This window comes from Typha latifolia, chromosome 5 (genome assembly GCF_019914945.1).
Source record: "Typha latifolia isolate L0001 chromosome 5, TyphaL0001v2, whole genome shotgun sequence".
Lineage (NCBI taxonomy): Eukaryota > Viridiplantae > Streptophyta > Magnoliopsida > Poales > Typhaceae > Typha > Typha latifolia.
The window spans coordinates 14,415,736-14,431,385 of NC_133090.1; the positions used below are offsets into that span (position 1 = coordinate 14,415,736).

The 15,650-nt window shown below is 41.1% G+C and overlaps 3 protein-coding genes across 3 annotated transcripts; 2 read left to right on the forward strand and 1 right to left on the reverse strand.

Moving 5' to 3' along the window:
- Nucleotides 1-927: 927 nt before the first annotated feature.
- On the reverse strand, nt 928-10,650 carry LOC140788274 (uncharacterized). The gene is given in 7 exon segments (XM_073137460.1): nt 928-2,306; nt 3,371-4,344; nt 5,324-5,550; nt 5,732-6,829; nt 6,832-7,471; nt 7,556-7,696; nt 9,134-10,650. Coding segments are annotated over 7 exon segments (5,493 nt in total). The 5' UTR covers nt 10,394-10,650; the 3' UTR covers nt 928-1,153.
- Nucleotides 10,651-11,886: 1,236 nt separating this feature from the next.
- LOC140789176 (fasciclin-like arabinogalactan protein 13) lies at nt 11,887-12,621 on the forward strand. Its single transcript, XM_073138785.1, has one exon. It carries the CDS (start codon nt 11,887-11,889, stop codon nt 12,619-12,621), a length of 735 nt encoding a protein of 244 aa, XP_072994886.1.
- A 2,076-nt stretch (nt 12,622-14,697) lies between these two features.
- On the forward strand, nt 14,698-15,533 carry LOC140788453 (monothiol glutaredoxin-S9-like). Its single transcript, XM_073137703.1, has one exon. The coding sequence runs from the start codon at nt 14,784-14,786 to the stop codon at nt 15,246-15,248; it is 465 nt and encodes a 154-aa protein (XP_072993804.1). The 5' UTR covers nt 14,698-14,783; the 3' UTR covers nt 15,249-15,533.
- The last annotated feature ends 117 nt before the right edge of the window (nt 15,534-15,650 follow it).

A 15,650-nucleotide genomic window follows, 5' to 3' on the forward strand; every position in this document is an offset into this window, starting at 1 on the left:
TTTCTAGCTATAAAATTGGGACTAGCGTAGATTCCAGAGCTATACCTTGATAGGAAATAATGATCCTGCCGGAGAGACCACGGCTAGCAACGGAATAGTCATGCCGGTCACCAGTTAATATGCGAACAAATGAATTGAGGCATGTCAGAATTGATTCTAGTTTCCAAATGGATGAGCAAAACAGGAAACATTATAATCGTTCAATAGAACGATGGATTTTTTCTGTCAGGACTTTGTAGAGCATCTGGGAGAATCTCGTCATTAGGAAGGGAGAAAGAGAGCAAGATCAGGAAGGCAGAGCAAAACGAGAGCGCTCCAGAACATATACTCCTGTTCTTTTGAATGAGATTAGTCGTTTGTATATTTGTTGATTAGCATCTTCTATCAATTGTCCAAAGGGAACAAGTGACAAGTGAAAAAAAAAATGGTTCGTCGCTAGTTTAAGAAATGGTATCATAAATTATCTATCAACAAAAAATATTATCTCCCTACATATATATATATATTGAGAAGAAGAGAGAATTTAATTATATTAGGAAGGAAGAAATGTACAGAGAGTGGGGGAGCGAAGGTCAGAGAAAGCTGCGAGGGGTATCAACCTCTTCGAGGGGAAGTAGGGTTTCAACTTTCCTAAAGAGGAGAGACCTCTATTATGAAACCGACAGGAGTTAAAGACGGCAATGATAAGAGTTTGATAAAAAAGAATGTCCAAATTTTCACTACTAGATGATGGCAAGAAAAGGTAGTAATAACACAATTGATCCTCCAACTGACTCAGAAAACAAGAGGGCCAAGAAGATAAAACAAGATGGGAGGACATGCAATATATTACTCCAACTCTCTAAAGCCCAAGATGAAAATTACCGGTACACATTTTTTTTTACATGTACCTTGGTTTGTTGAGCAAATAACCCAAACATGATTACATTTGAAGTATATGAAAATAATGGCAATCATATATTAACAGTCACAGGTCAACAAACAGCGCCTAGTTGGACGGCCTGAGAAAAAGATAAAATTCTCTCCAGTATCTGTACAAAATTTTGGGAAGGTGCTTAACTGGTGCTGGTGCAAGTACAGGACTCAAGAATTTACAACATCGCGGCAAATGGAAATTATCACAAGATCCTCACAGTAAAGTAGAGTATGGCCCTCAATCCATCGGATGGCTGGTCAGGTAAATCATCTCTAAAATGGAAGAAACACACAATCTCTCAAATCTGCAATGCAATATGGATTCCTCTTGGAGATTCAGAGGCATCAGTACACCATCTCTGAAGTAGAAACTTAACACTGGTTCAGATTCGGCATCAGTCATATTTGTCGTTCCAGTATCTTCCTTGTTCATCAAATGACAGTCACATTCTTTTGCTGAAAATTCTGTGCTTTTTGAAACCTTACGCTGAAATAACATTCTCTTTGGATCCTTATCAGCATTCTTCTGACAAGCACAACATTCAGACTGAACCCTGTGAAGCTGTTTACTTCCACAAATTTCTTCACAATTGGATATATCTTGAGAAATGTAACATTTTCTAATTGCTGTTAGAAGATTTAAGGAACATGACGTGAGGACATCATGGATATCATCAAGGGTTGATAAATGGCCATTAGATCTCCAGGAAGTGGAGAGAATATTATGGACCAACATATAGACAACATGCACGCAGTTGTGGCAGCAGCCATAGAGACATGAAATCTTTGAGACTACTGAAACATTCTTGTTTTGTTGTTCCAGGCCAGTAACCATGTCGCGTGCATCAGGAACGGACTCAATATCCTTAAGAGAAACTCTGTCTGAATCTTTACATTGTCCACTAACTTCAGTATTGCAAGTCCGAGCCGGGGCAACTAGACTGCCTGCAATGGAGATATCAGATGTAAACGGAAGAGTTATTTCTGTCCTTTGCAAGTCATTGGAGTTTTCAGTGCATTCACAGCTTTTAGGTATTGGACTCTCTGATCTGCAACTTATCTCTACGTTGACTAGTTCTTGTGGAGACGAAGTAGAACTTGGGATGTTGCATTGAGCTACTGGAACGGTTTCAGCTTCCAGTATGACACTTGCATCAGAGTTAGGTAATGCGTTATCAGAAAAGGCATATCCCCCATTACTTGTAACAACTTTGTGAGGACTTTGTTGCAATGGAACCTCTTGTACCTCATTGCAGCTTATTTTGGGAGCATTTGCAACACCAGAAATTTTATCAGCGGGGTACCTGCCATTTAGATCATCATTTGTGCCAAGCTTCCCTAATATCGTTGGTTTAGAATTTGATGCTGCTGTCTGATTATCAGCATGTGAACTGTTGAAGCAAATCCAATTACACAAAAGTAAGACAGGATAAATTCTGAAGGATGTACGTTGTGATTTTCTCAACCAATAGCAACAATCCCCCAAAATCCATATACATATACATATTTACATCAAGAAAAAAAATTCAAAGAGGAAACTTAATAAATATTTTCTTTTTGTAATGACTAAAAGTACTAATAAAAAAGTAAGGAACTTCCTATCAAACAGTAGAACATTATCTACCCTGATAAATGAAAATATTTCCTATTCCATTCTATTATATCTACAGAAACAAGAGAGCTATAATATATGCATATACATATATATCCACACAAAATCTAGAAAATAACTAGTGCAAGAAAATAAAGAACATATATATATATATATGGTGCAATTTCAATCAGTATAAAATGAACTGATGGCACTATCACAATACAGTCAGCACCATCACCTTGTATAGATTCTCAGAGATATTATAGAGATATATGAAGTAGAGAGCCGCCTCTAGATTGAAAAATACACAACTTCAGGCATGAACAAGTGGATGACTATGAGAGGAGTTTCCAAATTGCAAAATTTACATATAACATATCTTCAAAAACAATAAATACCAAAAGGTTTCATCAAAATTGATTCCTTACAGAAAATGAGTGACGGTTCGGCAACACGAGCAAGATTTGAACATGATAAAGATGAGGAAGTTGGGAAGAACGTGAAGAAAATATTGGAGAAGTAATGCATGTAACTTAATGGAGAATAGGAAGTCTATCAATTGAAGGAGTAACAGAGAAGCAACTTAAGATTATAAAGAGCCTAAGACCTCAATAAGAAGTTGTCAAATATGCCAACAGGATCTTGAAACATGCAGCTATGATCTAAGCTGAAGAAACCCAAAATGTTTGTACTACCATCAGAGGCAAGTCTAATAGAAACAGCAAGCAAATCTGACTCAGCCAGCAATTAGTTAGGGAAAACTTCAAGATTTATACATTTTCGTAATTGTTATACAAGAATGAAAGATTATTAGAGATCAAGGGAAGCTCAACTTGGAAATTTCAGGTCAAATGGAAATACCTCTGCAATGTAAAAGCCCAGCTATTCACAATATCCTCTAGATAAGCTACTTGTGACAAAATATGAAGGTAACAATATCTGTCTTTCTTCTCCAGAATCTTGCCACGAATCCGTCCAATTAAGTGTTCTAAGACCTTTCTAACTTCACATGAAACTTCAGTAACTGAAGTATAGACACCTCTATAAGCCAATAAGCCCACTGCAACTAAGCCTCGTACCACACCAGATTGTTCCTTATCCTTAATATTGTTATTTACCCCACTAATGATCTTTTCAGGTGATCCACTCTCATGAATTAAGCAAGTATTAAATGGCCAACCCTTCCAGGGCCCATTTATATCTGTGCATGGGCCTTCTTTTAGCTTTGAGGTTAGCCAGCAAAGTTCAGCGAACTGTGGATATCGTAAAATCTGATAGCCAAATGTGGCAATTGCCAACATCAAATTCCCCTTCACAACTTTACTATAGAGATTTCTTGAAACTAATTCTGGATGGCCATGATGCTGCACATGAATCGTCTGGTGGTCCTTTCTGTTCGAATATGGTGACAATCCCTGTTGACTGTCTCTGGACAGCTGAGGTTGGCTATCTCTGCAAGAGGCTACACTATTGGAAGCTAACCTCTCCAAACCCCCTGGTGTTTCTGTTGATGCAGTTGCTTGTCTGATCCTATTGTCATGCATTTCATCTTCTGAATAAAGTTCGCCAGTGCATGTCACTTCACTCTGACCATTAGAGTTGTTCCCATGAGATCTGTGATGCACCAACTGAACATATTGTTGGACTAGATCCTTGGATAATTTTGATGCACACGAATTAATCACCTGATCAAGGTTATAATTCCCATCAATAGCCAAAGAAAATCGTGGCACAGTATGCTCTGAAACACAAGAAGCAGTTTGATCTAACACATCCTTGGTGAAGAACTGTCTTATTCCATGTGGAAGTTGATGAATCTCCATTTCGCAAGTGGCCTAAAAATTAAAATAAGGAAAACAAGTACCGTTTGTAATAAGCAGCACAATTAATGGCGCAGTGGCAAGCAAATTACTGACCATCCAAAATTTCTTATTACACTAAAAGAACAAGCATGACAAGGGAGAAATTTGCTTCTGCAATCTGCAGAGAAAAGATGTCTTGATTTTGAATGATCTATTAAGCATGTTAACATTAGTAAACTCATAATATAAAAGATTTCATGTTAGCATTGGAGACTTGAATTACAAGTTGCAAAGCACACAAAAGAGACATCTGCTAAGTTCCAAAAAGATAGAGATCAAAGTGCACTCATGTGAGTGGTAAGAACTGCATTTACTTTTTACATCAGTAACAGATATTGAAAGAATATATATCAGTTGGTTTTTGGTAAACTAAAGATTGCATTATAATATGAAAAGAATAATGCCAATATCCATTGAACTTGTGAAGAATAATAAAAATTCCATGGCCAAAAATTAAATAGTATCATCCTTAAGTTGTGAAAAGAGTAATACAGAGCCATTTGCAATTAAATTCCATGGTACTTTTAAGAAAGTTTCCTATTTCTCATACTTCAGATCAAAGAATAGAAGTTTACTATCAAAACTAGAGACTGTTGCATGCATTCCCAGGAGCATCACCAGTTGCTTTACTCCACATGATAAACTAATGCAACAGAGTGGAAGGATGTAAAGAGAATCAGAGACCTTTTTTCTTGTCAAACGGAAAGTGGAAAACTAAAATGGGCAACACATAGGACAGAGGACTTAATTACAGGTTCTCTTTTAATTTTCTCTGAAGTCCATATTAAACTGTCAAGAAAAGAGCACCCAACATTACAAGAAAATGTAAATGTTTCCAGCTACTTCTAGTGAAAAGAAAAGGAAAATAGACACAACCTTGATGCCCACACCAACTGTATAACTCTAGGAATAAAAGCAGCAATATATACAGTCTGATTCAACTGAAACCTACCAGTATAATCATGGTTGCAGATGCACACACAGAATCAACCTGTTCGATGAATGAATTCCACGCTTCTGAAGGTATCCTTATCCTGTCATCAGTTCCTTCTTGTGGAGGTGATTTGATGGTTTGTGGAATCTCACAATGCTCGCCCTGTGGTTCATGGAATTCATCAATGGCCCATAAATCCAGTCTTGGCATGTAGATCACGCATCTCCCCACATTTAGGCACTTCACTATTGAAAATGGAAATTCGTCAAACATATAAGCTTCAGAAAGCAGCCAGGAAATTAACATACTCTATGCAATATTAGAATGCACAATCATCCTCATTAATCAAGGGAAAAGCCATCTCATACATTAAATGGACAAGCTGCTATATAGAAAAGCTACTGAGATGAAAAAGGAAGAACATACATAGGATTTGTGTGAGTCCACGAATAATATCTCCATATCCTTCTTGTGACATAGTAGCAAGATTAACCTTCTGAATTTCTATCTGGCCTATAAATCCATGCAGAAGACAAGAAGCTAAATGTTGTTGGCCAGATCTAGGTGCTCCGGTAATCAGAACTCGAAATCCCGAAGACTTCTGCAGTGACTTAATATGCATACAAGAATCAGAAGGCTTTGATCTGAAGACATCAAATTTCTCATAATTGCCATTGTCATCATCTGGAGTTTTTGAATGATTAGATCCTGAATTACCAGTTACCAGACCATAGCGAGAGAGAATTCTTATAATCTCACTTGCTATATACTGCTCTTGGATTAAAGAAGGAAGATGAGACCACCAAAGGACGACGGGAATTCCTTTGTGTTCCAAAGCTGAATCAATAACATCTTTAATAGATTCCGATGCCTTGACAAGAGAAGAAGGTAACCAGATCCGTTCATCCATATGAACTGAGATGAGAAGGTACAGCAATGGTTTTAGAAGACACGGAAGGAGATGAGAATCAAGAGGTGAAGAAACTATATCATTTGCAGCCATTCCTGCTTCTCTCCGTGAACATGGAGGAGGGGCAGCAGCAAGAGCAGCCAGCCAATCCCTTTCCTCCACAACAAATGACGGCAAAGAAGGAAGTCTACCATGAACATTGCCTTTCTCTGCAGAAGACATAAGCTTTTGTAAGGCACAATTTCTCTTCAAAGCATTCATTGCTGCTTGAGTGCAAAGTGCCTGTAGATCAGCACCAGCATAACCAGCAGTTTGATTTGCAATCAGTGAAAGAAGAGACGCAGATACAGGGTTTGGCCAACTTTTAGTGTGAAGTGAGAGGATAGAAGATCTATCTTTCAACGTAGGTAGTGGAAAATATATCTCACGATCAAATCTTCCTGGTCGCCTCAGAGCAGGGTCAACAGCATCAGGACGATTTGTAGCACCTATTACTATAACTGAGCCTCGTGATTTCAAGCCGTCAAGCAGGGAGAGTAAAGTTGACACGACTGAATTATGTGTTTGATCTTGTTGCCTAGATCGACATGGAGCTAAGCCGTCAATCTCATCAAAAATATAATAGAAGGTTGAGATTTCTCAGCCACTTGAAAAAGAAGTCTCAACTGTCGCTCAGCATCGCCAACATACTTTCCTAAGCAATCAGCACCTTTACGAGCAAAATAAGCAATTCGTTTATTCCCACGAGAGCATGCACCTATCAGTGCCCGCACCACTAGTGTTTTACCTGTACCAGGATAACCATGCAATAGAACTCCTCGTGGAGGTGAAAGGCCCAAAGTACTGAAGAACTCGGGATACAAAAGAGGTAATATTACAACTTCCTTCATGCACTGAATGACTTCTTTCAGCCCAGCAACAGATTCCCAACCACCATTCAATTTTTCATCTTCAGAAGAACCTCCGATGTAGACAGGTGCAATTCTTACGAGGTCTCGATGAAGCCTCTTCCCTTCCCGTTTTAAGAACTCTTCATCCTCGCCACAGTTTTCCAACCATTTCTCTTCAGACTCTAAATCCTTTCTACATGCATCATGTGAAATCTTTCTCATATCCAACTTCAACATTTTAGCTTTCATTTTCCTTATTAGTCGTGTGTAGTCATCTCCTTGAGGTTGGAAGAGATGCCGATGATCATTGCATGCTATAAGAAATTTCCGATGATCAAATATACAGCCCTCTGCTCGGCTACAAGGCTGCAACAAAGGACTGCATATAAGGAGGGTGGAGAGAGAGAAAAATCAAGATACATCATCCATAGAAAATAAAATTTATATGACCAAATGGTAGGTCTTGGGGCATCGGTCAACGCGACAACCAATAGTTGCTCCAGGTCTCCCACAGCGACTACACTTCAATGCCCTTCCCCTGCAAAGTGCAGCTCTAACATTTTTCAGGCATCCTAAACCAGCAAAGTAAACCTGAAATGTCACAAAATGCATATGTTTTAGGTTTCTTCAACAAACCCAAGGTCATCACCAGATCAACCTAGACCAGTTTTGTCAGTACATAATGGCAATACAATACAGCCAGTAGTAAGAAGAGTATGCATTGTAGCATAATTTAAGCGCACTAACCACTAAACTAATTCAGCTTCATTGGCAGTACTGATGCACAATAATTAATAGAAGAATAATGCGACCATTTAAGAGAAAATTTTGGACATACAGACATTCAATAAATATGGCGTCATCATGCTACCATGAAAGACATTACAATGCAGTTCAAGAGCATGTCTCAACTGTATAAAGTATAAACCGCCAAAGGTACCTGAAGATGTCAAACATGAAACATGATAAACAGGCAGCATCTTCTAAGCTCATCAAATAATAGTATAGTTTGTTTACAGAACAAGTGTGCTTTCAGGAGATTTGAAATTTTAACTATAAACAAATATGGTTCATGTGTTGCAACCTGCATGTAATAAAATATAACAGAAAATGCACTATTTCCTATTTGTTTTGCTGCTAAAGTAGCAACATAAGATGGTCAGAAACTTCAAATGTCAAATTTATTGTTGTTTTAATTAGTTAGCTTAAGTTACATTTGATCTTGGTTCGACATCCTACTAAAGTTTAACCCGACCCAAGTATGGAATTATTCGATTATTAAATGGACAGGATATGGATCATGAAGTTAGATCTTGGTTCTGATTCTAAACAAAAATTAGACATAAACACTAACTTACTATAATAAAATTCAATGAACTGGACACAGTTTTCTACATATTGACCAGATCCGGCCCAAAAATAGATTTAAATACCTGGAATTAGCCATCAACCTAGAGGATAGATAAAACCAGATTTCATTATTTATCCATCTCCACTCTTCTTCAACTGATTCTTGCCATATGTCTATGCTAAGAAACATTTTAAGAACAAACTATTGATTCAACATAACCTAGAGGATAGAATTAAGATGATTTTCTAAAACTTATGTCAACTACCAATTACCTAAAAGTAAGTCTCTAACTTCGTGTTGGTGTGAAAGATTCATATCTACATATGCCAACATGCTACATATCCTGCCTAAGAATAGTTCAATAATATAGGAAGACACAATCCAATACAAGAATTGCCATAAGAAAACACAGTAAAAAAATAGTTAAATATATATATTACTTGCCTTGCAGAAAAATTGTGGCCATGGATAGGTTGCAAAATTGCAGCTTCAACTTTAAAATAACTAGATCTCCATAAGGCAGAAAAAAAAAAAACAAGATATTCACAATTAAAGCAGGTAGCATGTAACAACTTAAAATACGGTAACTATGCACTAACCATTTCGACCTTTTTTTTTTGGATGAAGTTTGTTTAGATTATTAGTAGGTAAAGGCAGCAATGCTTGGATGAAAATACCTCTGGACTCCAAACAGCACAATGCTGATGAACCCAAACCCGAGCAATGCCGAAACGATCATGTATGGGACCCAAAAGCCTACCAAGCCATCCAGGATCATCCCCAAAACCATCCCACACATCATAGTTTGATTCTTCCGAAGCTAATGATCCTTCATATGTTTCATGATCACTCTCAGTAGACTCCTGAATCAGTATCTTCGGTGGTCTCCCATCTGTCCCTCCCCCACATAGTCCACACCTCCGGCCTTCTTTCATCTTTGGCTGGGTAAGCTTATCCTCCGTAATGGGCAATCCTACACTGCCATTCTTTGCGATATCTTCACTCTCTATGGTCTTGTCATCCGGATGCTCACCAGATCGTGTTTCCACATGATCTTCATAACCCGCATTTTGTGATTCCTGAAGAGGAATTATTGCCTCTTCACCAACTGTTGGCTCAACTTCCTCTTTTCCAACCAAATTCATACACTCAGCCTCATCTCTAATTTCGCAAGTTTGATCAGCACTTGCAAACTCTTTGTTCACTTCATGCCCATCTTCTAAATCTGTTGCTTCTCTAATTTCTTCGTCCGGTGAGGTCTTTCCACTGCTAAGTTCGTGATCATTTGAAGGCAAAACAGCAGCTTTATCAGCACTTTCTTCAACAGCGTCAGATCCCAAGGCCTGAGAATCTGAACCGCCCTCGTCCTCACTAACCACCACTTTCACCTCTTCCTCCTCTTTCTTCAAGCCCCTATCCGACTTCCGAAGAAGATGTTCGCTACCCACTACGGCCGCCTTCTCCCTACCTTTTCCAACCCTAGATCGCAATCTTGATCTCCACTCCTCCCCTTCCGCCTCCAAATCCTTCACTTCCCGACTAGACGACGCCAAATCGGCCTCATTTTGATCCACAGAAAGCATCTTTCCCTCTTCCCGACCGTCTCCGCCCCGCTTTTTTCTCCCCTTCTTCTTCCTCTTCCTATTCCCACCCGAACCGACACTTGAAGGCGATTCTCCACGCTTAGGCTTCTTCCTCCGGTGGGAAGGGACCGGAGAGGAATCCAGCACGGCGGGCGCTCTCCGGACGCGGGAGCTGCGGCGGAGAAGGCTAGGATCATCGTCAACGGTTGGCAACGAGGGGATGTCACGGATGGAGTCCAGCCTCCTCTGCTTCTTCTTAGCTCGGGATCCCGGCGGCCGTCCTCGCCGGCGCTTGCCTGCGCTCCTCCCCGGAGGCGGAGGCGAAGCAACCTCCTTTGTACCGGAGAAGGGCATGAAGAGAGAGAGCGAGAGACAGACGAAGGAAAGGTTTGACGAGGAATGCCCTAAAGAAGAAGGAGCGGAGTTTTATTCGTCTCGTTGGTTGTGCTTACGGAGTGTGAACGTGTGCGATCTTTTTTCTCCCAATGTCTTGTAGGAAATAGAACGAAGTGAAGCCGGGAGAGTGAACGTGAGAGTCGAATTTAGAGCAAGGAATTTTGTATAGTTGTTAGCAAGGATTTAGTAGATTTGAGGGTGCTTGTTTATTGAACAATCTCGCAACTCCTAAGAACAATTAACCAACATAAAGTGCAAGTTTCTCAGATAATAGCTATGCAAATTTCCAGAGTTGAGGAATGTGGCGTCTTCTAACTGGTTCACAAAATTAGTAGATTTTGCTTTGTGTTCGTCTTCCAATCATAACAGAATACCTGGATAAATTACTGGCAAAACTTATTAACACATTAGCTAGAGTTTTGTACTCGCTATTCGCTGAATAATTGCGTGAATAAGATTATATAATGGCTATAAATCAAGCTAAAATCCTATAATGAGCTTCGCGTCCCTTAGGGTTGGTTAGCTTGTAACATATAATTAGGCCAATTTAAACCGGGCCCAAAAACTTTGGGCCTATTTCGTATACATCTTAAGCTGAGCCATTACCTTAGGCTTGCATAGATATATTGATCAAATCCTAAAACATTTCTACAAATTTTGAACAAGCTTACCAGCCATGAAGAAACAAAGTCATCGGACAAGTCGTCCCCTTCTTGTCCTCTGAAGAAAAGAAAAGAAAATTGTCACATTCCGTTGTAGGTTTCCGGACAAACCTCTCCTGATTAGTTGACTTTGATCACAAAAAAAACTGTGGATATTTAAAATATTTTTGTCCCCGTGACAAACGAACACGAGGATTTTCCTTGATATTTCAAATAGAATCCCTCTGGGCTCTGGTATTAATTTGTGGGCAACCACTAACTTTCTACATTATTAAGAAGAAAAGCTCAGATTAGCATGAGTTTATTAGTTTATTGCCGACATAATTAGCAGAAGCTCTTCAATTAGACAAAAATAACTCGGCCGTTTCCTTAATACGAAGGAATTAAACAAGAGTAATTTAGTTAAAATAGCAAGCTTACAGAAAGAACATTATTTCTTGTGATAAATCTCATCCTAGATATGTAATAGATAATTTATAGTGAAAATTTTTACGTCTACGTGCATGATTTGATCTGTCAAAAGAAAATATCATAAAGCTATAAGATGATGGTTTTCAAACATGTACAAGGAAAGCAAAAGTTGAGTTAATTTATATATGCACATAATGACTTGTAAAAATAAGAAACTTTTTAATAATTAGCCAAAATGGCTCTCCACTACCTCCCTCTCTCCAACCAAAATACTAACAAAGCCAGCTCATTCCGTCATCCATCCATAGACTTCCATAATCTCCCTCTCCTCCCACTTGTATATCAACACACACTTCCCTTCTCCTCTCCACCACCACCATGGCTTCCACAACTCTAATCTCCGCCTTCCTCCTATACACAATGCTCGCGACCACCTTTGCCCAACCAGCGGCTCCTGCGCCGTCCCCAGCGGCGCCGATCAACGTCACCGCCATCCTCGCTAAGGCCGGCAACTACAACTCCTTCATTCGCCTCCTCAACCACACCCGTGTCAACGAGGTGATCGACAGACAGGTCAACGACTCCAACAATGCCATCACCCTCTTCGCCCCCACCGATAACGCCTTTCTCAACCTCCCCTCCGGCACCATCAACAACCTCACCCAGCAGCAGCAGATCGAGCTCACTTTATACCACTTACTTCCTCAATTTTACACCTTTGCCACCTTCGCCACCGCGAGCAATCCGTTGAACACCGAGGCGGCCGGGGAAGGCGGGCAGTATACGCTTAACGTGACCGGCACCGGCAATCAGGTGAACATCTCCACTGGCGTTGTTGTGACGCCGATCTCTTACTCAATACGCGCCGAGCGCCCACTTGCCGTGTACTCGGTGGAGAAGGTCTTGTTGCCTTATGCTATTTTCGGAACTAAGACTCCTCCGTCAGCTCCGGCGGCGGCGCCGCCTGGACAGAATCATAAGAGCCCGCCGGCGGCGGAAGCACCGTCGATGCCGTCGTCGCCTCCGCCGGAGGGATCTTTGACTGCTAGATTGGAAGTTTGGAGTTGGGTCGTGAGTATGGGAGTGATGGGTGTCATCGGAAGTTTGCTTTGACGCGCGTTGCAGGGCATTATTTAATTAATTTGGTCGTTTGATTTGATACAATATATAAAGTTGTTGAACTTATTGCTTGTGTTCATGTATTCGTCTCATAAAGAATAATTCTATTCATGTATACTTTCTTGATTCCAAGGAATTCATGAATCATATATACGTAGTTACGCTGGTCTTTGTGTCATATATCTTGGTATTTTGCAAATTAGCAGGCCTAAATTGGCCCAACGAACCGAGACCGAAACAAAGTCCAGCAGTAGAGCAAAGAGAGGAAATAAAGCCATACATCTACAATGCAGTCCGTAGTGTATGCTTAATTTCCACAATCCTAATTGGCACTTCTCTCTGTAATCATTTGGGATCAAATCGAAGGAAGAACAATACTCCAATCAAATTTGAGCCCACAAATAGATAATCCATGGCTCACACGGTCGAAGCTATGGCAAAGTGGGCTTTTAAGGATGCGAGCGTCGACTCCGCTCTTCATTTCAATGCCTCGTGACGGCGTTACTAAGTTTCCTTCAATCGATCCTTCTCTTTTCCATGATTTAGTCGCGGTGGAGCCGAGGAAAGGCTTCTTTAATCTAAACTTCTTCGTTTGCTAGCCATCTTTAATTTTTGGCACTTTCAAGTCGTAATGTGTGATTTAATTCCAACACGCATTTGTGTTGGTGGGAACCATCGGACTTTTGTTGCTCGCTCACGCAAGCCATTGGCTTCTTACACAATCGCTGACGCCATCGATTTGGATCTGGGAGTCACCCACCAAACAGCGTTTGGCTCTTTGGCTTCTTCGTAAATATACTATCATAAGAAAAATAATCCTTCTATATAACAAGTCTCGGATAGAAGTCGAATATCTTAACCCTTTTCCACCTTCGTATGTCGACCATAGATCAGGACCCCCGCACGATGACATCAGATCGGCCGTTGATCTAAAACATGGACGGCTTCTTATGTACGGCTTTAGGTGTAAGTGTAATTCTCAAACACGTCATAGAAGATTTGGCTCCCCGCCATCCCCGAGATTCGTTGGAGATGCCTGTTGTCACGCTGACAAGTCAGGACAGCGTTAACGTGTGCCCTAGAGGGTCCGGTGGAGGCCGAGCTGACGTGGGGATGATGTAATGGCTTCAAATTTCCAAATGTCCACGTCGGCAACGTGGTGTGTATGAGTGGTTGACCGGTCAACTTCGTTGGTGGGCCGGTCGCCCTTCGCGTCGTTTGCCCCCTTCCACGCTCCCTCGTGTACGAATCAGAACCGCCCGCGTTTCTATTAAATCCATTCGGTGTTAGATAACGGCGGCTGCCTAACTGGCACTCATATTTATACACGTGTTACCCAATCAAATGTGATGCTGTCACACATAATATAGTAATCTAAGACGTCTTAGACTGTGATGTAAAGTTTATGGGTCTCAAATCCGACAGCTTAACAAGAGTAGGAAAGGTCAGCAAGTGGCATCCACTGGTTTGGTTTGAGTGCAATGGTTATTCTTTCAACTTTTTTTAAAAAAAAAAACAAAAAGAGAAAAATATTCAATTAAAAAGATTTTAATAAATATTAAATATTATTTTCAATGCGATTAGCATAAACATGCTATTGGATGGCAGAGATATATATACTTGTCATTATGATTACTGAGTGTCGTCTCAATCGAATCAATTTCTTCCCTAAATTTCAAATATATATACTTGTTAATTGTTACAGATCACGTACTTGATCCACAAGTTTCTGTGGGCCCCGATGCAACTCCTACCCTATTACTACCCAATCAGTACTCGAAACGTCATATTTGATCGCCGTTGGCTGTTCATGAGATGCACGAGAAAATCTCGCCACCCCGCGCTAATGCGTGACGTCACCGTGGTGACTACCCACATGGAAGCCTATGCGGGCCCCGCACAGCCAACGGGCTTACGCCTCTCCACGTCATCCCGAAACCGAGCGCGATTTAGGATAAATGGACGAAGACGAAGGGAAGCGGAGTAGTGGTCCCTATCCGGTACCTGTTGTCGACGTCACCTGGCTCTCTCTCTGACGTCATCTCTATCTTCTAATTATATATCCCCTCCTCTCCCATTTCCCCCTCCTTGTACCGATCTCGAATAAATCAGCCGAAAAGAAGAAAAACTAGCAACAACTTGGCACCAAAATAAGAATGCATCAAGCGATCCCCTACAGTAACGGTCGTACCTGGATCCGTCCGACTTCGCCATCGGCAAACGGCACTACGGCGGAGGCGACGACGCCGTCTCTATCTCCATCCCCATCCCCATCATCGGGCGACGGCGTGAGGCGGGCGGTGGCGGAGAATCCGGTGGCGGTGGTGGGGAGGCGGGGATGCTGCATGAGCCACGTGGTGAAACTGCTGCTCCAGGGGTTAGGGGTCAACCCCACGGTTTACGAGGTCAACGATGGCAGCGCCGACGAGGCCGCGATTCTCGAGGAGTTCGCCGACGCCGCTCCCCCGCGGGGAGGAGGCGGCACCGCTTCCGACGGAGTGGTTCTTCCGGCGGTGTTCATAGGTGGTAGGCTCGTGGGAGGATTGGATCGGCTCATGGCGGTCCACATCTCCGGCGAGCTCATTCCAATCTTGAAGGAAGCCGGAGCTTTGTGGCTTTGAAACCATCTTTTCACACTCTTCTTTTTGGGGTTTTTTCAATGTTAGAGGTGCGTGATCTAATCGTGACTGTCTGATTAGGTGATAGAACACTACTCGCCTTTTAGACTTAGTTTCCATACTCTGCTGTGGTTACTATTGATGTAGGGGTTTGATGAGTGATTTAGAGGAAATTAGTGACCCTCTTCCCAAGTTTCATATATGTACATATGAATGTTGAGATATTTTAGTTGTAAATAAAAAAACAAAAAAAAAAAAAAGAAGAGGAAAAGCTTTCTTTAGTTGATATATTACACTTTTGCGTTTTGCACCTTGCACCTCGCAATATGTAACCTTATGCTTCTACCGCGTCATCAGTTGCTGCACATGTCGTACTTTTACCCTAAAAAAAAAATTAGAATACTA

Bases quoted from the DNA above. Each gene is read 5' to 3' on its own strand.
- LOC140789176 (XM_073138785.1), top strand. From the start codon at position 11,887: ATGGCTTCCACAACTCTAATCTCCGCCTTCCTCCTATACACAATGCTC.
- LOC140788453 (XM_073137703.1), top strand. From the start codon at position 14,784: ATGCATCAAGCGATCCCCTACAGTAACGGTCGTACCTGGATCCGTCCG.